This window comes from Canis lupus, chromosome 4, assembly GCF_048164855.1.
Source record: "Canis lupus baileyi chromosome 4, mCanLup2.hap1, whole genome shotgun sequence".
NCBI lineage: Eukaryota > Metazoa > Chordata > Mammalia > Carnivora > Canidae > Canis > Canis lupus.
The window spans coordinates 20,012,491-20,036,254 of record NC_132841.1 but is presented as its reverse complement, the minus strand read 5'-3'; the positions used below and the strand labels follow the sequence as shown (position 1 = coordinate 20,036,254).

The following is a 23,764-nucleotide window of genomic DNA, read 5'->3' as shown; positions in this document are numbered from 1 at the left end:
CTAAGTCTTTAAAAATTAGGGAGATTATTTCTTTGAGGTATGAGTAACATTTTTTCCATTTTTCTTATTTGTCTTTAAACTTTGTTTTTGATTAGTTTTGTTATAAGAATTTTCTCAAATGGCTGCATGGAATCTCTTCCTCGTTCCTCAGCTCAGGATTTGGTGTTAAGTGTTACTGTCTTCCAGAATTCTTCCTACTGTCTTTTAAGGTTTTAATAAGTATCTCATATTCCCATGGTGCTTTTTGTGTATATCTTTATTTTAGCATTTAATCACAATCCTTATCTCACTTGTTTTTCTGTAAACTGTAAACTCATTGAGGGCTAGAAATGTTTTATTCTCGTTGTGTTTCCGTAAAGATTATCATTTCTTTGTTTTGAATTTTGGTGTCTTTGACTTTATAGCCGTTGCTATCTAAAGTACTCTTCATTTGCTATTGTACCATCCAGTCTTTACTCATTTGTCTTGTCATCTTGTCATTTTCTGCTCTTTACTGTCTTGGAGAGACGTTGACTTATTTCTGGGGCCTCTGTGAAAGAGAACAGGCCTGCCTTCTTTATAATTAAGATTTATGGTGATGTTTTGGTGTAAACAAATAATGTCCTACTTTTTCTTGATTTTTTTTGGGGGGGGGCAGTGTGTTACATTTTGTTCTTTTTGTTTGCTTGTTTTCTTTGTTCCTACAATATAATTTCATAAAAACATACACAAAATATATATAAATAGCAAAAGATAAGTATAATGAACTTCTACATACTGTTCACCATCTTCACAAGTTACTAACTCAATAGTACTTTAAGGTAAGTACTTTAAGTGGTACCATTAGAGCATTAGAGTTGTACAGATTCTTAGAGGCTAATAGGGCTAACATCCTACCCCAAAATGCAAGGGTAGTAATCTAGATAGAATTTGAAATTCTCTAGACATGGGGATTTAAACTTTTTCGATGCAATTGGTTTCTTTATTGAATATCTGCATTTGTACATGAGCTAAAGTGTGTTTCAGAAGAAAACTCTGATTCAATTTAACAACTCTTCAGCTTTCAGTTTATTGAAGACAGAAATTATAGCTTTTTTAGTAAGCTGAAATTAAAGGGCTTATTATAAGTGATATCTTAAACCATGTCATAGTAGTAGTAAAAAAACTGACAGACCTTACACATCTTAAGGAGACTAAAGAATCAATTGCACTTTGTTTACTGGTTTGTCAATAGCTACTGACAGTCTTAGGAAGGAACAGTATTCTAAATTATTTTCTGGTTTAAAACTTGAACACATTTTAGCCACATATGGGATTTTTATATCTTTGATGTTAAAATGGCAGTCCATAAACTGAAACCTGTTTGTTATGGTACATTGCTTCGAAAAGTTCTCTCTTCAGCATATCTAGTAGCACTATTTATGAGATTTGTAAAGAATTTGCTTTTCTATCAGAAATTGCCAATTCAGATTATTAATTTCAGAATCACTCCATAGTAGTATATGTCAATTATGATTTCATTATTAAATAATTTGGCCCAGGATGTTTAAATGATTCTTTTTTCAGCTGGACTCTTCTGTTATTGGTAATGGCTTTAAATGAAGAGCACTTTGAGAGAAATTTTATAAACTTTTCACTTCTTCTCCAAAATGTTCCAACTTAATGTTCAAAACTTAATGTCCAAACTTAATATTTTGAGTTGCTTATGCCCCAGAATATATATCTGTATTTACCACAATGAGAATTTTATATGGCACATACTTGTTAAATTTTTTAAAGTAACTAGTGTTACACTTAGTCTGTAGTTTGTATTTTATCATTTTCTTAAGCTTTTTTGTACAAGACGAAGAATGTTTTATTGTCATTAGTAGTTCAAAACTAAAATGTAATGTCTCTCTTCTTGATTTCTGTAGAGCAGGTTGTTGCCCTGGATGCCCAAAATATCGTAGCTGTTTCATGTGGAGAAGCTCATACATTAGCTCTAAATGACAAAGGCCAGGTGTATGCATGGGGTCTCGATTCTGATGGACAGCTTGGCCTGCTAGGATCAGAGGAATGTATCAGAGTACCCAGGTAACAAAGGTGACCAAAAGAGGTCTTTAACAATCTTTTTATAATAAATTTGTTACTTAGTTATTCTTACTATGGTATTTAAGAGTTGATACCTAATTATTTCTCCCTTTTGAGTTCTTAAGGAAGTTTTCTAGGTAGATTCTTACCTTTAATTTGAGCTGAGTGCTTTTTTTTATGTACTACATATTTTCCCCCAAAATTATTTGTTTGTAAAGAAAAGGGATGGGGAATATGTACTTTATTATAAATATTTTCCTACTAAAATTTTAAAGTGGTTTAGGCTAATTTAAACTAATTCTAGAATCGTGACTACCCCAGCTATTGAAAGATTTATTAAATATTCGTTGCTTACATCTTTCTCTATCTTGTTTTTTATTGTTTTTTTTTTTGAATATAGAAACACCCCACATACTTAGTATAAAAATAATTCAATTTCCAATTTTTATAAAGTGTAGTGGCCATGATTTAATTTGTTAAGCACTAATTCATCATAGAATTATTTCAAAATTAAAAAATAAACACCTCATTAGTGTTGTAGTCTTAGAGATTTACATAGGGCATGGCCATTGTTTTAATATTAAAAATTATAAGAGCTTGAACATATTTAGGTAAAAATATATTTAAAGAAAAGTAGCCAATTTATTTTAAATACAGAAATAATACATTAATCACACTTTGTTTTTTAAATTATTCAAATTCTTGCTTCCTTAAACTCTTGTTCTTTCTTTCTAGTAATAGTTATAGGGACAAAAGAGAACTCTCCAGAGAAACAAGGTATTAAACTAATTTTAGATATAAATCTAGGTAGAGTTATTTTTACACACATTTAGAAATTTTGTTTTTAACTTATCATTGGTAATGTTTGTCTGGTTTAAGAAATAGGATGTAACTTACTAGGATAAGAAAATGGAACACCAGGACAAATAATCTAATTCAGAACAGAAACTATTATTAGAAATGAGTTTTTTTTAACTAGGAAGGCTAGCTAGTTCCTTTAGTAATAAGCATATGACCTTTCCTCATGTATGTTTATTGAGAACTTAAAAGCATTTATTTAGAGTGTTTGTTTTAATTTATTAAAAGTTTTTTTTGGTCTTTAGTTTCATGTTTTATCTTTCTTCTAGTAAAAACTGTCTGTTGAGACTTGTGGATACATTATATTCACATGTTTCCTTGATTGACCTTGTAACTAAATTCCACAGAACTCTCCAAACAAATTTTTTTCCCTTTATTTCTTCTGTTACAACAATTAAATAACAAATACAACTCCCATTTTGCTTTCAATGTCTTATAATGATGGTGCTCTTGGGAGAAAACTTTTTTTTCCTTAAGCTAAATAAATTGAATTTTTTTAGTCCTTTCAATTTTGATTTGTTTCAGAAAATGATAATTTGCAACCAAATGGCTTTTGGCTAGATAATAATACAAAGCATTCATAGAAACATAGTGACCTCACATTTATCATATCCTCTACTGATTGTATTTCCTCCCACAAATAATTGTTGTGGAGTGGGATTTTTAATTTAAGATTCTTAAAATTTTTGTATTTTCTGTGATTAAAAAAGGGTTTATGTATGAGATTTTCTAAATCAGCATTCTCAGAACCATGATTTATGTCAAAACTTTCTAATTTCTTTTGTATTTACTTTACTGGTTCCTTAAAATCATAAGTACATTTTTGTTGCTCTTCTAGTATTGGGGATTTCAATTTCAGTCAGTGATCTATAGATGCTTAGTAAATGGAAAGAAAGTAATTATAAGGAGAAAATTTTATTATATGACAGTTTACTTGAACAGTGTCCTATAATAAATTATGTGTTTGTGACTTTATTATTTCATGAACCTGGATGGGGACCCGAAAGAAATCTTATTTGAGTCATTTGGTTTAAGTTTGTATGTTTTTGTATTTGCTAAATGCATGTGTTAATTTTTAAGCTCTATGGTAAGGCCTTTCTCCTGTTCAGCGTACTCATTTTTCAATGGACTGATTCGATTTGTGATGATTATATAGTTTTTACTGATATTTTCATGTGTTAAAGGGCAGTTTAGTATTTCAGTATATTTTGTTTTGGGAAAATCATGAGTAGAGACTGAGTTTGTCTTTGCCAGCCATCTATTTAACACAGGTTTACTGCAGGAATTTCACAAGCCAGTAGCATATGGAATAAATAACATACTCCAAACTGATGATAGATAAATCATACTCTTGTTTCAAGCAGGAGGAGATGATAAATTTAGGTGAGGTACATACCTTTATATGACTTGATACTAGGGAGGGATGGCTTAGCCAACTGAGAGCTGATAATCCTCCTGCCAGCACAAAAGAAAGAGGCCAGCACAAAAAAAGTCTCCTGTTCTAGAGCATGTTGCTAGGGAAGGCTACACCTAGCAATGTTGATGGGTGAGAGGATCTTTTTCACAGATTGCTGTTTGGTCTTACCCACTGAGGTTTTAAAAGTCTCCTTTACTGTGGCTGGCACTAATTGCCATGTCTTCAGAAAGCTATTTAGGTCAGCAAAGAGTGGCCTTGGTAAGACCTAAGAGTCTGGGATAGTCCTCACAAACTCTCAGTATTTTAGTCTAAAAGTCCTCTATAGCTAGAGTTTTTCTTCATGTATTTTTGTTGGTAAGCCTTCAGTGGAGCCCCACTGAGTTCATCCAGAACAGATGATATTATGATATCCTGATACAACTTACTTCATCTTTATATCAAAACAACTTACTCTTAAGAACAATTTTTTCTGAAAATCATATGATCAATATACGACATAGAAATATATTTTTATGAAACACTGCCAGTGATTTTTTCTTTTATTTTTTCTTTTAAATTGTAGTACCAAATCACTGTTAGATTCAAGCCTTTTTCTATATGCTTAGAGTTGTCAGTCAGCTTTGTAAATATTGCATTTGTTTTGAATAAAACATGTATAGAAGACAGGAAGAAGCTCAACTATCTGTAAATTTTTTAAAAATTAGTGTTTATAATTTTAGTAAAAATGGTCAGAAAAGTGAGGATTCACATTAGGCTGTACTTTCTTGAGAACAAAGTCCATTTTTATGCCAGTGGAGAAGAGTATTTAAATTCAGCAACAACAACAAAAAATAAATAAATATAAATAAATTCAGCAACACTTTAAAATGAAAGAAGAATGTAAAATTAATGATAGATTATATTTGAAACTGTTGCTACTTTGATAATCTTTACTTCTAATTTTATCTGGTTTTGAAAGAACTACTTGGGGAAAGACAAATTATTCAATACTAATGCTGGTCTCTGTAGATCTGCATTTCTTTCTTTTTTTTTTCTTTCAGAACTTTATTTAAATTCAGGTTTGTTCACATATAGTGTAGCATTAGTTTTGGGGGTAGAATTTAGTGATTCATCAGTTGGGTGTAACACCCAGTGCTCAGTATATCAAGTGCCCTCCTTAATGCCTGTCACCCAATTACTCCTCCCCCCACCTGGCTCTCCTCCAAACCCTCAACTTGTTCACTATATTTTAAGAGTTTCTTTTGTAGACCTGCATTTCTGCCTAGTTATTTTCTTTTTAGGTGGAATATATGTTATGCCTTTATAAAAAAAAATTAAGCCTAATTTTACTATGTTTTAGTTTGAGTCAGTGGAAATACTTTTCCATGCAAACTTTGGAAAACCAGTTGTTGGCAATAAAGTTGTAAAATTTTTTTGAAGTCCTATTTCTTGGACATATGCAATAAAAAACATCACAGAGTGGTATAACATGATCCTTGTGAGTACAGCTATTTCTGGATTGTAGAAACTAATATGTTTGACTTGTCAGCTTGGTCAAAAGGAAAATTTATTTTCTTGATTTCACTCAACTCTGAACATATAACAATTTTAGATTAAAAAGAAAAAGTATTTTTTAATGGTAGAGACTAGATTGTTAGTGTAAATTTTTCAAAATTCAAAGAGGAATTGGTGCTAAGATTTCTCAAATCAGTAAGGAAGTTGTGGCTTCAGTAGGAAGTAGAAAATTGTTAATGTTTTATTGGTAAAAATATATTTTAAAAATCACTTTATTAAGGTATAATTGACATAAAAAAGCTGTACTTAATGTAAACACCTTGTTGAATTTGAAATTGGTAAAATAGTTAATGTTTTAGTTCTGAAATTTTAAATTATATAATCAAAAATTTTCACTGGTCTTTGTTAACAGTTGTTGGAATTTTAACTTCACAAACAACTGGAAGCACCTGGTTTCTGCCTCTAATGCCCCTGTACGTTAAATTGGAAAGTATAACAGTACAGTATATTTTGACAGACTTTCCAAGAGAGGGGAGTACAAAATCTTATTTCCAGGTTTATTAACTGTTCTACAAATTTTAGACATCTTTCAAAATTCAGTAAAGAAATGATTCAGTTCTTTACAGTGCATCATTTAGTGATGTAATGGCCATTTAAAGTGTTTGATATACTCTAAACTTCAGGGAGTTATTTCTTATTTATAAGCAGTTAGAAAATGTTGACCCTAGATGTCTGAATTACGATTTTTTTCTTCATAGTTCTGATGAATTAGGAATCTTCATGTAGTGTGTATGTATGTGTGTGTGTGTGTATATAAGTATGTATTTTTATTTACAAAACTTATTCTGGCTTATTTAACTACATTTGAATCATTAAAAAAAATTGAAAACAATTAAACATTTACATAAGCCTTTTTACTTAAGGAGAATTACTTTTGATGAGTTTTTAAAAATACATTAAGAATTTTCTAATTTGGGGATGCCTGAGTGGCTCAGCGGTTTGGCGCCTGCCTTCGGCCCAGGGCATGATCCTGGAGACCCATGATCGAGTCCGACGTCAGGCTCACTGCATGGAGCCTGCTTCTCTCTCTCTCTGCCTCTCTCTCTGTGTATCTCATGAATGAATGAATAAAATCTTAAAAAAAAAAAAAAGAATTTTCTAATTTATCTCTTTAGGAAAAATGGGACATGGGGAACTAACATGGTAGCTTTTTACCATTCAGTATTTTTCTTTCTTTTTCATTCCTGTAAGCTAAAAAGAAGGGAAGAAAAACATATCTTCCTTCAGCTCCCCAAATCTTTTTTTTTTTTTTCAATTTTTATTTATTTATGATAGTCACGGAGAGAGAGAGAGGCAGAGACATAGGCCGAGGGAGAAGCAGGCTCCATGCACCGGGAGCCCGACGTGGGACTTGATCCTGGGTCTCCAGGATCGCGCCCTGGGCCAAAGGCAGGCGCCAAACCGCTGCGCCACCCAGGGATCCCACCCCAAATCTTTAGTATATTAATTTACATGGAGATGAAAGTTAATTTTTTTCTTAATGGTAATACCATAGAAAAATATTTCCTTGTCACTGTAGCAGACATGGCTAAAGAAATTAGCTTTTTTTTTTTTTTTTAAGATTTTATTTATTCATGAGCGAGAGAGAGAGGCAGAGAGAGAGGCAGAGACACAGGTGGAAGGACAAGCAGGCTCCGTGCAGGGAGCCTGACATGGGACTTGATCCTGGGTCTCCAGGATCACGCCCTGGGCTGAAGGCGACGCTAAACTGCTGAACCACCTGGGCTGCCCAGAAATTAGCATTTATGCTGTATTCCAGGCCTTAGGATAATTTTAGAACTGTAAAAGTCACTGAGTATAAATTGCTATGCAAATTTAGAAGTTTTAGGGACAGACTTTCTGAATAGTTTAATACTAAAGCTTCGAAGACTCTATAAACTCATCCTTTAACAGTGTATTCATTACATATTTTTTGCCAGGCAATGTGGTAAGTCCTGGGGAGTCTATGGGAGTAAGACACAGAGTCTACTTCTATAGAGCTTATTACTTAGAAGAGTACACTAGTAATAATTAAATGAATAAATACGCTAGTAATTAACAGTGATAAACGCTGTAAAGGAAAAAGCATAAGGTGCTATGAGAGTATAGTATTTGAAATGTTTTACTTGGAGTTGATACCTGAAACAAGTTTTTAAAAATGGTCAATATAGTTTAAAAATATATAATATAGTTCATTGGTCAGTATATCATGTGCCTAATATGCATAAACAGTAACAGTAAATGTTCAGTAACTTTAGCACAATTGTACATATCCATGTACTTTTTTATTCCTGTTTTTGCATTGGTAGTATTTGATTTTGCTAATTGCAAAAAAGTGGCATTTTGCTACATTTAAAAAATCTGAAGATGCATTGGATCCTGCTAACTTGTTGGATTCTGCTAAATTATAGCAGTGCAACTATCAGGTTTTGTAGTTAAGAACATATCCACTAAATAAAAATATTTTTAATACAACAATATGGAATTAGAGTAACTCTCCTTTCTCCTACTCAAAATTTGATTTGCTGAAGCTGCCTCCCGAAAATCATGGGTATCGACACTCTGGTCAGAACTTGCTCCGGACTCTCATATGGCAGAATCAGGTCAGGTGGCAGTATCAGGTAAAGGGAAATAAGAAACATATTATGTTTCCTCCCCCCTTTTTATCTTGAAAGCATTCATTCAGGAAAAACAGAATGACCAGGAGAAGGGGAACTACATAAGAAACACTTGGCATGATTGATGCACAAAGTTACTTGATTTTCATAGTGCTTTAATAATGAGCCTTTAGAATTATATTAAGGAAAAATCAGAAAGGGGGGGAAGAAATTATAAAAATATAAGGAAAAAATGCAAGATGGCAGAAATATGACTGAACATATCAGTGATCATAATAAATACTAATTTATTAAATTTCTCCAGTGAAGAATTAAGTTTAATATAAACCGATTAAGATGTAAAGGAAAAGGATAACTCAGAAGGAAGGGGTTTCATAAATTGCGAATTGTTAGCATGGTATGATAGGAATCCCTGTTGGTTCTTAAGAAACCTGCTAGAGAGCATGAATTAAACTAGGCCAAACACCAATTTTAGACAAATTAGATCATGTTCATTTGTCTTACAAATAGATTGCTAGGTTTTACACTTTGAGCTAAAGATTTCTTTTGATAAAAGAAAATATCTGAATTATAAAAGCATTGTAAGGAATACTTGAGGATGTGAATATAGTTTGCCTAAATAATTTTTTCAAAGTACTTTCTCATTACACCTCTTAATTTTTTACATTCGATTTTGTTCACGATGTTAGCATAAATAATTGGGTAAAATGGACTTATATAAAAAATAGAATAAACTGCTAGGTCAGTAGGAAACTACTTGCACATAGTAGGTGGTCAATAAGTGGCATTAATAAATAGTATTCAGTAACCATTTGTTACATGGAATTAACTGATTTTGATGTCTTTTCTTATTTTCTAGAAATATTAAAAGTTTGTCAGATATCCAGATAGTACAGGTTGCTTGCGGTTACTATCATTCACTTGCACTTTCTAAAGGTAAGCATTATTTTAATTTTCTTACCCCTTTTCAGTTTTATTACTGGATACTTGAATTTAGCAGAAAGCTCTCCAACTTTGTTTGTTTAAGATTTTATTTATTTATTCATGAGAGACACAGAGAGAAAGAGGCAGAGACAGGCAGAGGGAGAAGCAGAAGCAGGCTTCATGCAGGAACCCTGATGTGGAACTTGATCCTGGGACTCCAGGATCATGCCCTGGGCCGAAGGCAGGCACTAAACCACTGAGCCACCCAGGGATCCCCTGTTCTTGAAATTCAAGATTGTCCTGGTTCTTTTTGATCCTTTTTATATCCACATACATTTTAGAATTAGCTTGTCAGTCTTCATAGGCACACAAACTATTGTGATTTTGATTGAGATTACATTGTCCATAAATCAGTTTTAAGAAAATTTTTACAATATTGATTCTTTCAATTCTTGAACATGTTCTATCTTTTAAAATCTTTCAACTTTTCTTTATAGCATTTTGTTGTTTTCTGTGGAGTGGTCTTATACATCTTTTACTACTTTTTCCCTAGATATCAAATGATTTTTTTTATTATTTTATATTTTTGAATCATTTTCAAGTTATTGCTAGTATCTAAACATGGAATTGATTTTTGTGTCTAATTGTTCTATAGTTCACTAAATCCTATACCTTCATAGATGGAGGAAGTTTATAACTTGCCCAATCTCATTTGATCTCAGACTTTATGTGAATAAAAACAAAGAATGCTAAGCATTCTATTAGGTTTGTTTGTTTTTGCTTCTTCTTTTAACTTTTTCATTTGCCAGCTAAGGATTGTAGCATAGGTTACCATATTGGTTTTTTACCATTTAAAAAATAAGTTCCAGGAGCTTCATTATTATTATTTAACTCATTAAATGTCTAGCACCAGGCCAGAGCTGTGGGGAAATAAAGGTAAGATAATACAGTTGCAAACAGAGAAGCAGTGGGAGGAGCCTAAGTGATAAGCAGAGAGAATTATTTTAAGGACTGTACCATCTAGTGGAGGGTGCAGATAAATAACTAGTTTGAGACAGAAAAAATAGTTTTGGTCAAGGTCATAGTAAAGTGCAATAGGAATGAAGAACAGTACAGTCATATTCATATAAATAACAATGTACTTACATACCGTGAAAAAGGACTACAAAGATAAAAGTTTATAAAATCCTAAAAAAAAAAAAAAAAAAGGGCAGCCCAGGTGGCTCAGCATTTAGCGCCACCTTTGGCCCAGGGTGTGATCCTGGAGTCTCAGGATCAAGTCCCACACTGGGGTCCTTGCATGGCGCCTGCTTCTCCCTCTGCCTGTCTCTGCCTCTCTCTCTCTCTCTCTCTCTCTCTCTCTCTCTCTCTCTCTCTCTCTGTGTCTCTCATGAATAAATAAATAAAATCTTAAAAAAAAAAGTTTAGGATATTTAGAACATAAAACAGGGAGACTGAACTTAATCTGGGTGACCAGGGAAAGCTTCTTTTTTTAAGATTTTATTTATTTATTCATGAGAGACAGAAAGAGGCAGAGACTGAGGGAAAAGCAGGCCACGCAGGGAGCCCAATGTGGGACTTGATCCTTGGAGCCCGGGATCACGCCCTGAGCCAAAGGCAGACCCTCAACTGCTGAGCCACCCAGGCGTCCCACCAGGGAAAGCTTCTTACTGGGAGAGAGTGGAACTGAACTTGACAAAGCATGGAGGGGAGGTCTACACAGAGGGATACACGCACACTGCAAGCATGTGAGAAATGGGCATTGGAGAATGTAAAGGAAGACAAGTCTCACTCGAGTATAGTGAGTGAGGGAAGAGATTGGTATGAAATGAGCTTGGAAATATAGGTAGATTATATAGAACATCATAGGCCTTGTTAAAAGTGCTTATCTTGGTATTAAGGGAAGGGAAGGCTCTGATACCTTTTTTTCAGGTGAGCCACATTATCATATCTACATTTTAATATCTCCATGTAAATATACAGTTGTCTGCTAGTATGTCCATAAAATATTTCTGGAAGTATATACCAGTAATTGATAAGAATAGTTGTCTCTTGGAAGAGTACCTGGGGTCTAATTTTAGACTAAAATTTACTTTTAAGTGTATACTATTTTATAGTATGAATTTTAAAAAGTTATTAGTACCATTGTTTAAAAAAAAATAAGATATCTAAAGTTGCAAAAAAGAGTGGCAGTTGGAGGAGCAAAAATGACAAGCAGAGAGAACTATTATAGGAACCAGGTGAGATGGTGAGTAGTAGATCTGTTTGCCATATTTTTCTTTAGAAGGAAAACTGTATATTATGTGGTGATACATGATAGATTGATACCAATCTGTGTATAAGAGAGAAGAGTTCAAGATGACTCTGTATGTTTAGAGCTTGTACTATTGAATCAGTTATAATATCATTTACTGAGATGAAGAATACTGAGAGTAGGTCCAGATATGGAAGGTAGTGTGGGGGTCATAAATTGTTTGGAACACGCTGAACTGGAGGTGCCTTTGTAATATCCAAGTGTAGATATCAGATAAACGATTGGATACATGAGTTGTTTGCTCATGAAGAGATGTCTGGTCTAGTGATAAAATTTTGAATGTGATCAGTATATAATAACTGAAGCCTTGAGCCTGGTTGAGTGCCTCTTGGGATTAATCATAGAATAAAACTGAGATGTAAATATTAAAAAATAGTCCTATCTTAAGGAATGTAAGGAAATGAGATTACCCTCAGTCATGTGACTTACCATTCATTAGTAAGTCAAACTTAAAGTATACTAATACAGAATGTTCTTTTAGGTGGTATTATGTTTCCATATAAGATTTAAACTTAATAAGGGGAAATATGTATTTCCATTTGGTAAGAGGGAGAATGTCCCCAAATAACTGATGATCTTCAAATGAAATTTTTGTATGTGTGAGGAAAATAGTTAATTTTGTAATTTCTGTTTTACAGCGAGTGAAGTCTTCTGTTGGGGACAGAATAAATATGGCCAGTTGGGTTTAGGCATTGACTGTAAAAAGCAAGCTTCACCACAGCTGATTAAGTCTTTGCTTGGAATTCCTTTCATGCAAGTTGCAGCAGGAGGAGCCCATAGTTTTGTACTCACCCTTTCTGGAGCTATTTTTGGATGGGGACGCAACAAATTTGGTCAACTAGGTCTTAATGATGAAAATGGTAGGTTGTCATCATTTATAGAAAAATGTACTTAAAAAGAAATGATCTTTTGAGATGGACCAGTGAGTCTTAATGTCATAAAGAAATGTACCCAAATCTTCCCTGATGTGGAGAAGGGGTTGAGAGGTTTACCTAAAAATTCCATTTGAAAATACTTTTAAGGGATGGTGGGAATGCTAAAGAAATATCTTTTTATTACAAAATAAACTCTAAGAAGTATATCTGGGTAAAAATCTTTGTTAGATATTCATTAAAAGGAAGTTGTGAAAAACATTACTTCAATTGGTGATCACATCATTGGCCACCATTGGTGAAAGAAGTTGTAGAATTATTCTGGAAGGTAATATGAACTGTTAATCTATTTGAGTTTTTCAAGGAAATATTAAAATAATCTGAATCATTAAATCTTTATTTTGGGCTTCACTTTTAACATTGATTTAGAGTTTGAAAATAAGCAATTTGAATTTTAAAAGTTATTATTTGAAACAAGTTAGTTTTGAACTGATTTTCATAACTACATTAGTGCAGATGGAAATATCTGAAATACAAAAACTAATATCATAAAATTCAACATAATTGTCCTGACTTAAGTGAACAAAAGTGAGTTGTTGGTCTAGTAACAACTGGTAATGATAAATAATACTCAGAATTTTAAAATATTTTGTTCTGCATAAGAAAAATATGTCAGATTAGGACATATTTCTTTTCTGCTACAAAATAGCAGAAAGTATAATTTTCAAGTATTTAAATAGAATTCTGTGAGCTTAATTATCGTGAGGTGAATATAAAGAATGATATTAGAAGCAGTCAAATAGCTTTGAAATTACTTGATTTCTAGTCCTCTGCAGATTGGTGTTAAGGCAGATTAACACTTAAATTACTTTTTAAAACCCTCCTTTATCACAGCAACATGAATAGAAAGACCTGGGAACCCAATTAAGTAGGCTTGTACTACCAAATCACTGAATCACAGTTAAAATTATTTATCACTGTCTACTGAGCTTGGGAAGCTATAGAAGAAACACATTTTAGAAGAGTTTTAACTTAAAAAATACCGTTAACGTCTCTTGTTGGAATTTTCAGATAGGTATGTTCCTAATTTACTAAAGTCACTAAGAACTCAGAAAATAGTTTATATTTGTTGTGGAGAAGATCATACTGCAGCACTAACCAAGGTATTGTACTCCTATAAAACTTCTTTATTATTACTCATGGTAGTTATTTATAATTAGTGAATGTTTTCATGATAATTACATTAAAACTGGAATGTTATTGATGTCTAAAAAGTAATTTATCTTGAAGACAAGAACTAGATTATTACTTGTCAAAAACAGTTTACCTTAATTTTCAACTTTGTTTTATGTTATGAAATATGAATTATGATCTGCTATTAAATGTGATGTTTTGTTGAATTTCTCAGCTTCATTTGAAATACTGTTTAATATTTTGAATGGAAAAAAATTCCTTTTTAGTTTGTTAGACTTGACATTCTATGTGTTTCAATCCCATTTATATTGCATAATTACCTAATTTTAATTCCCATTTGGCTTATAAATACTGTATAACAAGTAATAGAGAGTAATGTATCTGTTAACCATAGGCTAAGTATTATGCAAGCAGCTATAAGGAGCTTTCATCACAATCTTATTAATGGTTTTAACTATGTCCTGTAACTTTCTTGGGTATGTGCCATTTCATGATCAGGACTGTGTAGTTCTCTAGTGATTAGAAAAGTAAAATGAAAATAAAAACATTAAACTAACCTTTACCAGGAATATTATTTATTATAGTTGTGTTAACATAAAGGAACGGGCATGTTATTTATTGGCTGAATTAGAAATTAATGTTTTTGCTTCTTTATCTTCATTCTGCATAGCAGATAAAATTAGCAAGAAAAAATTAGCTTCTAATCAAACTTCTACACACACAAAATTCTACACACTCCCACATTGGGAATTTAAAAACAAATTTTTTTTTTTGATAAGAGTTATTCTTAGTCACTATCAAGTATGGTGTACTCAGAGTACTTTAAAAATATGATGACTCATTATAAAAGTTAATTCTGAATAATTTACGTTACTTGCTTTTTAGTAAGGAACTTTTAGCTATTAATCTTACCATATTTTATTGATTTTTGTCATTCAAATTACAAACGTAATTACTAAAGTCTTATTAACTCATGTTGGCAAATTATAAATCTAGTCATTCTTTTCTGTCATGGAGAGTTAGAAGACATAAGGCTATGTTGAAATAATAGTAAAAAATATTTTGTATATTATTCCTTAGCACTAACTTTGGTAGAAAGACTCACAATGTTAATGCTTATCAAATTCAGCCCTTCAAATAACCACTTATCTTATTTTCCCAGGATATATAACTATTTATATCTATTGAGTTTTTTTTAATGCTAATATTCTATATTCCTCTCAAGATAGTAGCTGGTGATACTTGTTCCCTTGAATTTTTGGTGTATATTATTTTTACCAAAATCAGATAGTTTTAAATATCCTAACAGGAAAATACTTTGTTTTCCCTTGATTTAAGTTAGAATATAGTTCCATATCCACATATCTTTTGTTTTTCTGGAAGAACTTTTTGCAGATAAATTAGGATTGCTTTACAAAGCATTTTCTTTATGCAAAACCGACCTTAGGAATTTAAAAACAGACTAAAAAACCAGAACTGTAAAGACATGTATGTTAATGGGTTTGAACACACTATCATAAAGATGTCAGATTTTTTCAAGTTCACTTATAAATTCATTATGCAAGTCATATATATTTATATCTTTTGACTTAGCAATTGTACTTTTAAGAATCTGTCCCAAAGATAGGAAATTATATATACACAAAGCCATTTATTGTGGCGTTATTTCAATAGCAAGAGAATGAAAGAATGCAGATGTCCTTCAGTAGCAGCTAGTTAGATAAACTGTGGTAACCATACGGACTTGTAAAACAGGAAGATCTGGTATTATGCTGTGGAATATCTTTAGGATATATTGGTAAGTAAAAGGAAGGTACAGAATAGTTGTCCTTTAAGCAGGGATAAAAGATGAACATGTTACATGGCATTTATATTTTTAAAAATTTAATAACTAGATCAAATGTACTTTGCTTTATAGTTTTGACTTTAGAACCTGTAAAGTGTTACACATAATTAAAAAGCAAACATATGTTTTTAAGCAATTCTTAAAAATTGAAAGTAAAAAAAATACTAGTGGCATAACTACAAAAGAATTAAAATACAATATTTAAAATACAATATTTTTTTGTATATCACTAGTGGAAAATAGCCTGAAGATAAAATGAATTCACACAAAAATTTTCAACTCCCTTCTGTAGTCTTATTATTGTTAGTAATAAAATTGATAGTTTTATTCTCAATATATTACATACAGGACAGGATAAAGCAAATAAGTACTTTACTGTCATTAGACTAAAACTATGATTTTCAGCTTAAGATAAAAGGTTATAAAACAATAGGAATTAAATTAAAATCTTGTGATCTTTACTTTTAATCATGAGTATCATTATGAACTCATACTCTTCTAAAAAATTTTTTTTGGTCATGACTACTAATGGTTCTAGAAGTAATTAGCCATGTACATTCTGGAAGCAATGAGCATCCCTTGATTGTTGTAGACTCAATATGAAAAATAACCAGGGCTTCTTAGAGAAGAGTCTAATTTCATATACGAGGGGAAAAAAAGAAGTCTAAGAACAGCCTTGGGTATTGTGTATTACAAGGAAGGGGACTAAGGTCATGTCAGGGGGGACAACATCCAGGAGTTTTCACAAAAAGAAATAATGATGGAAATAAATGGAAATATATCAAATATATAAAAATCCGTGACTTCCATATGATATTCTTATTCCTCAAGTCAGTACAAAGCAAACTTCATTGCTTATCTTTGAAGGTTGCTAGGACAACAACTCATTTTTTAAAAAATTAGTAAATGAGAAAGAGATATTTCTCCTGCCTCCTATTTGCAGATTGTATTTCAGAGTAACAATAGTGAGGAGTTAAGTTATCTATAGAAAAATTCCAACTGATAAATCTGGAAGAAATAATAAGATTAGAAAATTTCCATTTTATACTCCCTAACATGAAGCAAGAGGAAGATTGAAACATTAACTGTAATGTCAATGGATTAGGCTGTGAAACTTATTAAGCCACTTATTTTTAATATTACCAACCAGACATACACTTGGATGTGAGGTAATAAAATAATGAGCAAGATTTAACATGGCCTCAGTATCAGATATTAAGAAATTAAAATTAAAAGGGTCATTTCCTGAAGAGGGTATAACAACTATATTTATATATGCATCCAACATAAGAGAACCTACATAATGTTAAGCAAATATTAACAGAGCTGAAACAGAAATAGCAGTAATAGTAGGAGACTCCAGTACCCCACTTTGAACAACAAATAGTTCATCCTTATGGAAAGTCAAGGAGGAAGCATAGGACTTGAGCTACACTTTCTACCAAACAGACCTAACAGATATACAGTGCATTCCATCCAACAGCAGCACATATATGTTCTTCTCAAGCACGCAATAGAATATTCTGCGGGAGAGATATGTTAGATCATAAAACAAGTCCTAATAAATTTAAAAAGCTTGAAATCATATCAAGTATCATTTCCAATGACAATGGTATTGAAATGGTATGAATCAATAATTGGAGGAGAGCAAAGAAATTTGCAGATGTGTGGAAATTTTTTAAAAGCATGCTCCTGAACAATCAGTGGGTCAAAAAAGAAATGAAAGGGAAATAAAAAAAAAACATCTTGAGACAAGTGAAAATGGAAGCACAATATACCAAAACTTATGGGATCCAACAAAAACAGCTATACACCACATATCCAGTAAAGTGTTTATAGCAATAAACAGCTACATTAAGAAAAAAAAAGATCTCAAAAGACAACCTTTATACTTCCAGGAACTAGGGAAAAAGAAAACCAAACTAAGCCCAGAGTTAGCAGAAGGAAGAAAATAACAAAGGTCAAAGCAGAAATAGAGACTTAAATACATAAGATCAGTAAAACTAAGAACTGTTTTCCTGAAAAGATAATAAAAAAAAAAATCAATGTATTTTTAGGGAAACCAAGAAGAAAGACCCAGGATAAAAACTGGGAGACATTACAACTGATATTACACAAATAAAAGGATTATAAGAAACTACTATGAACAATCACATGCCAACAAATTGTATAACATAGATGAAAAGGATAAATTCCTAGAAATATCTGAACTACCAAGGCTGAATCATGAAGTAGAGAACCTAAACAGACCTTTAACTTGTAAGGAGATTGAATCACTAATCAAAAATCACCCATCAGGGATCCCTGGGTGGCGCAGCGGTTTGGCGCCCGCCTTTGGCCCAGGGCGCGATTCTGGAGACCCGGGATCGAATCCCACATCAGGCTCCCAGTGCATGGAGCCTGCTTCTCCCTCTGCCTATGTCTCTGCCTCTCTCTCTCTCTCTCTGTGACTATCATAAATAAATAAAAATTAAAAAAAAAAAATCACCCATCAACAACAACAAAAAACCCCAGGACCAGATGGCTTCACTGGTGAGTTCTACCATTCAATAAATAATGCCAATCCATTACAAACTCTTCAAAAAAATAGGAAACACTTATAAATGCATTTTATGAGGCCACTATTATATTCATACCAAAGCCACACAAAGACTCTACAAGAACATAAAATAATAGGCCAATATCCCTGGTGGACATAGGTGCAAAACTCCTTAACCAAATACTAGCAAACCAAATGTAACAGTACATTAAAACGATCACATGCCATGACCAAGTGGGATTTATCCCTGGGATGTAAAGAATGGTTTAACTATCTGCAAATCAGTCAACACCACATTAATAGAATCAAGGTTAAAAGTAATATGATCATCCTAATAGATCCAGGAAATGCATTTGGTGAAATTCAGCATCCTTTCATGATAAAATTTCTCAATAAAGTATAGGAGGAAGGAATATGCCTTAACATTATAAAGGCCATAAATGACAAGCCTACAGCTAACCTCATATTCAGTGGTGGAAAGCTGAAAGTTCTTCCTGTAAGATCAAGAATAAGACAGGGTTGCACACCCTCATCACCTCTATTCAGGATAGTACTGAAAATCCTAGCTAGAGTGATTATAGTAAAGAAAAAGAAATAAAAGGCATCCAAATTAGGAAAAACTAAAATGGTCTGTTTGCAGATGACATAATATTATATATAGAAAGCCCTTAAGACTACCAAAACTCTGTTTGAACTAATAAATGAATTCGGTAAAGTTGCAGGATACAGAGTCAACGTACAAAAATCGATTGCATTTCTATAAGAACAAACTCTGGAAGAGAAATTACGAAAGCAGTCCCATTTATAATATCATGAAAAACAAAATACTGAGGAATAAATTTAACTCAGGAGTGGAAGAGGTCTTTCACTGAAAACCATGTAACACATCAATGAAAAATTGAAGAGGACGCAAAGAAATGGAAAGATACTGCATATTCTTGGATTGGAATAATTCATTTTGTTAAAGTGTTCATACTACTGAAAGTGATCCACAGATTCAGTGTAACCCCTGTCAAAGGTCCAGTGCCATTTTTCACAGAAATAGAACAGACCATCCTGAAATTCATATGGAATCACAAAAGACCTAGAATAGCCAAAGCAATCTTGAGAAAGAACAGCAAAGCTGGAGCATCAAGCTCCTGATTTCAAACTATATTACAAAGCTATAGTAATCAAAACAGCATAGTACTGGCATAAAAACACACATAGACCAAACAGTAGATAGCCCAGAAATAAACCCACATATAAACTAATGTTTAACTAATCAGTGACAAGACACTGACAAAACACAATGGGAAAGTTTGGTCTCTTCAATAAATGGTGTTGGGAAAACAATATATGCAGAAGAAATTGGATCCCTATTTTTACCATTAACAAAATGTAACTCAAAATGGATTAAAGGCATAAATGTAAGACCTGAAACAAACTCCTAGACGAACACATGGAGTGAAAAGCCCATTGACATTGGTCTTGGTAATTTTATGGGTATGACACTAAAAGCACAAGTAACAAAAGGAAAAAAAAATAGGTGGAACTACAAATGAAAAAAGTTTTTGCATAGCAGAGGACACATCAACAAAATGAAAAAGTAGCCTGTGGAACGAGAGAAAATATTAGCAGACCATTTATCTGATAAGGAGTTAATGCCCAAAATATAAAAGAAACTATAACTCAATGGCTAAAAACCCAAATAATCTGGTTTAAAAATGGGCAAAGACCTTGAATAGGTACTTTCCTAAAGAATATAATAATAAAAGGGCAACAGGTACATGAAAAGGTGCCTCATGTTAGCATCATGATCCATCAGCAAAACTCAAATCAAAACCTCAGTGAGGTAACATAACCTGTTAGAGTGACTGTTAAAAAAGACAAAGGACATCTGTTAGAGTGACTGTTAAAAAAGACAAAGGACAAGTATTGGTGAGGATGTGAAGAAAAGGGGAACCCTTGTCACTGCTGGTGGGAATGTAAACTGGTGCAAATAGAAAACAATATGGAGGTTTTTCCAAAAATGATACATGGGGCTATATGATCCAGGAAATCCCACTTCTAGGTATATTATCTGAATGAAATAAAAACAGATTCATGAAGAAATAATTCCACTCCCATGTACATTGTAACATTTTTCACAGTAGCCAATAAACAACTTGAGTGTCCATTACCAGATGAATGGATAAAGAAAATGTATGTTGTATATACACAAAGGAATAATATTAAGCCAGAAAAAAAGGAATACTTGTATTTGCATCCATTTACAACATGGATGAACCTGGAGGTTCATAATAACATTATTATAAGTGAATTAAGCTAGAGAAAGACAAATACTATTATTTATATGGGGAATCTTTTTAAAAAGTCAAATTTGTAGAAATGTTGTTTGCCCCAGGGGCTAGGGAGTGGTGTCTATAGAGGAAGTGGGAAATTGGTTAAGGGTACAGACTTTCTCTTATGAGTAAATTCTGAAGCAAGATTTGATGTACAGCGTGGTGACTATAATTAACAGTACTGTATTCTATGCCTGAAATTTGCCAGGAGAGTAGATCTGAAGCATTCTTAACAAAAGTAGATGGTGGATGTGTTAATTAACTTCTTTGTGGTAGTCGTTTCACAATGCATACATATGTCTAATCCCGTTGTATACTTGAAATATATACAGTTTCATTTGTCAGTTCAATCATACCTAAATAAACCTGGAAAAAATGATACCAGTTACAAAAATCATAAATAAAAATGGACATTTTTGCCATTTCTATCAAAAAAAGAAAATTAATTTTGTAAGTCGATAACGATATTAGTTACACATTTATATGTGTGAGAGGCATATGCCATTAAGGATACTTAACACATTTATAGATGAAATGATTTGATGACCAGTTTATTTTAAAGTACTCCAATACTTTTTTCTTTTTTGCTTTAAAGTACCCTGAAAAAGGAAAACGGGAGGGGCATTGATGAAACAAGGTTATTTAACTTTTGCTGGTGGTTAAAGCCAAGTGATGGTTATATGATGATGTATGTATATATATTTGTATGTACGTATGTATGTATGTATGTATTTATTTATTTATTATATTTGTATTTATATTTGTATATACATGTCTTTACTTTCGTATAATTGAATTTTTCCATGATGAAAAGTTTAAAAAAGAAAAACCAATTTCCTTAAATAGTAGTATATATACTTACACTATTAAATGATGAAAGCAGGATATAAAATTGTATATACAGATACAGCTCTGAAGAAAAGCAGTTGAATTGAAAAACAGTAATTGTACTTGTGTTAAGCTGTCATCACAAATTACTTTTTTATACATAACCTTATCCAGTTGTACATTTTTACCATAAGTTTTTTAAAGACGATATATAGTAGACCCTTGAACAACACAGGTTTGAACTGAATGGGTCCACATATTCACAGATCTTTTTTGGTAAAGTTTTTGGAGATTTGCAACAGTTTGAAAACACAGGTAAACTGTGTAGCCTAGAAATACCAAAAAAGCTAAGTTAGGTATTGTTTATGTTATCAGTAAAGCTTTCAGTCAGAAGTAGGCTATTAGTAGTTAACTTTTGGGGGAAGCAAAAGTTGTATGTGGATTTTTGACTGCATCAAGGGGTTAACACCCCTCCCTCCCTGCTTTGTTTGAGGGTCAACTGTATATTGTAGCAACTATGTGTTAAAAATAGCTATATTTGTGCACTCTGGTTTAATTACAATCTTTCTGCAGAGTCTTTATGTCAAAAGCATAACGAGTTTGAAAACTGAAGATACCATTTTTAGGTTTTGTGATATTTTATGGGTGTGTACTTGGGATTCAACAAGAATATAATGATCATGAAAGGCAATGCAAAAAAATTATTAGTATCTCTTTAACAATAGCTTCAACTAAATATGACAAGGACATAATTAAGTACTTTTAAAATATGTGAAAATAACCTGGAATTCTCTTAGTTTTAAGTCATTTTACCTTGAAAACTCAGCTATCACCTAAATTGTGAAGACAATAGAAGAGAAAAATTGACTCCATATATTAAAGATGTAACCTGTTTTCTTAAAGATTATTTTATCAAGCCTTCTAATTATAAAGGGTTTTGTCTTTATTTATTTATTTATTTATTTATTTATTTATTTATTTATTTATTTTTTAGGAAGGTGGCGTCTTTACTTTTGGAGCTGGAGGGTATGGTCAGTTGGGTCATAACTCTACCAGTCATGAAATAAACCCACGGAAAGTTTTTGAACTTATGGGAAGCATTGTTACTCAGATTGCTTGTGGAAGGTAAGCTATTATATAAGAGAATATCTTACTCTCCATAACTCAGTTATTAGGATTCTTTTTTTGACAGTCCAGAGGCCTTTTATTTTTTTACACGTTTTTGGTCATGAATTTATAGGGAGTGGGTTCCAGCAGCTGAAGCTTCTTTCCATTGGTTTGCACAAAATGTACTTCTCTGGGTGGAGCAGGCTGGCACTTCAGTTGAACTCAAGTATTTTTTTCTTTGGCTTTCTTTTTTTCTGATCATTTTTCTTTCTGTGTTTCAGGAAGCGGTATCTTGGCTCTCAGAGTGCTTAATGTTTTCATTTTCAGTACACACAAAAATTTTTTAGACAAAAAGAATCTTGCCCTTGTTTATTTATAACAGTGCCAAGAGCATGGTGGGTAACATTGTAGACTTTGATTATTGAAATATTTGTAGGACATTCCTTTTTTTAAAGATTTTTATTTATTTATTCATGAGAGACACAGAAAGAGAGGCAGAGACATAGGCAGACCGAGAAGCAGGCTCCATGCGGAGCCCAATGAGGGACTCAAGGATCACGCCCTAAGCCAAAGGCAGACGCTCAACCACTGAGCCACCCAGGTGTCCCAGGACATTCCTTTTTGAATAGTGCCTGTCCCCTTGATATCTACAGTATAACCTTTCTTGTGGATTTGCATATATGTGGCCAAAGGAATAATTCTATATCTTCTAAAAGGCCTAGAGAACATAATAGGGGTGTCCCTCCTTTTTCCCTTTGTGTTGGTCATTTTGCAGATTACTAGAAGATGGCAGTTCCTAGCTGAAAGTAGGGAATTTTTTTTTTTTTTTAACAAATTGTTTAGCAGTTTAGGAATCTAAGATAAAAACATTCTTCCCTAAATGCTTAATTTGCTGCTAAGGAGTAATAGGAGAACATCTTTTATACTGATTATTTTACGTTTCTCTATTTGAAACAAATTTATCTGGGCAAAGACATTAATATTGAATATGTAATATTTGTTGTACATAACATCACACTTAAAGGGAAAGTACAAATCCTCTTTTTCTTTTCCACCTTTTTTTATTTAAAGAATGAGGAAATTGAGCAGCTGATTATTAGCAGCTAATTAATTATTTAACAGCTAGTTATTTTACCAGTAACCAATTGTTATTGATAAAAGTTGAATTGGAATATTGGTTCCCAGTTCTTGAGAGTAAATAGAAAAGTCACAGCTTTGAAATTGAGCTTCACCTTTGGTGGGTTAAATTAGGTAGATTCCCAAAAACAAAATGTACTTTGGGTTTTAACCACTTAGCTTAATTTTTTATATGTAGTATATATCCATATACAGTAGGATTCA

The 23,764-nt window shown here is 32.5% G+C and overlaps 1 protein-coding gene across 17 annotated transcripts in view; it reads left to right on the top strand.

Moving 5' to 3' along the window:
* HERC4 (HECT and RLD domain containing E3 ubiquitin protein ligase 4) overlaps positions 1-23,764 on the top strand; it is a 132,919-nt gene that overhangs the window by 27,355 nt on the left and 81,800 nt on the right. For 8 of the 17 annotated variants that reach the window (XM_072823287.1, XM_072823279.1, XM_072823276.1 and 5 more), the window contains 7 exons: positions 1,893-2,052; positions 2,785-2,826; positions 8,389-8,478; positions 9,335-9,411; positions 12,352-12,573; positions 13,657-13,748; positions 22,311-22,441. In XM_072823287.1, the coding sequence (XP_072679388.1) occupies positions 1,893-2,052; positions 2,785-2,826; positions 8,389-8,478; positions 9,335-9,411; positions 12,352-12,573; positions 13,657-13,748; positions 22,311-22,441 (814 nt within the window). The remainder of the gene's footprint in view (positions 1-1,892; positions 2,053-2,784; positions 2,827-8,388; positions 8,479-9,334; positions 9,412-12,351; positions 12,574-13,656; positions 13,749-22,310; positions 22,442-23,764) is intronic. The other 9 variants (XR_012029465.1, XM_072823286.1, XM_072823288.1 and 6 more) reach the window with 6 other exon arrangements.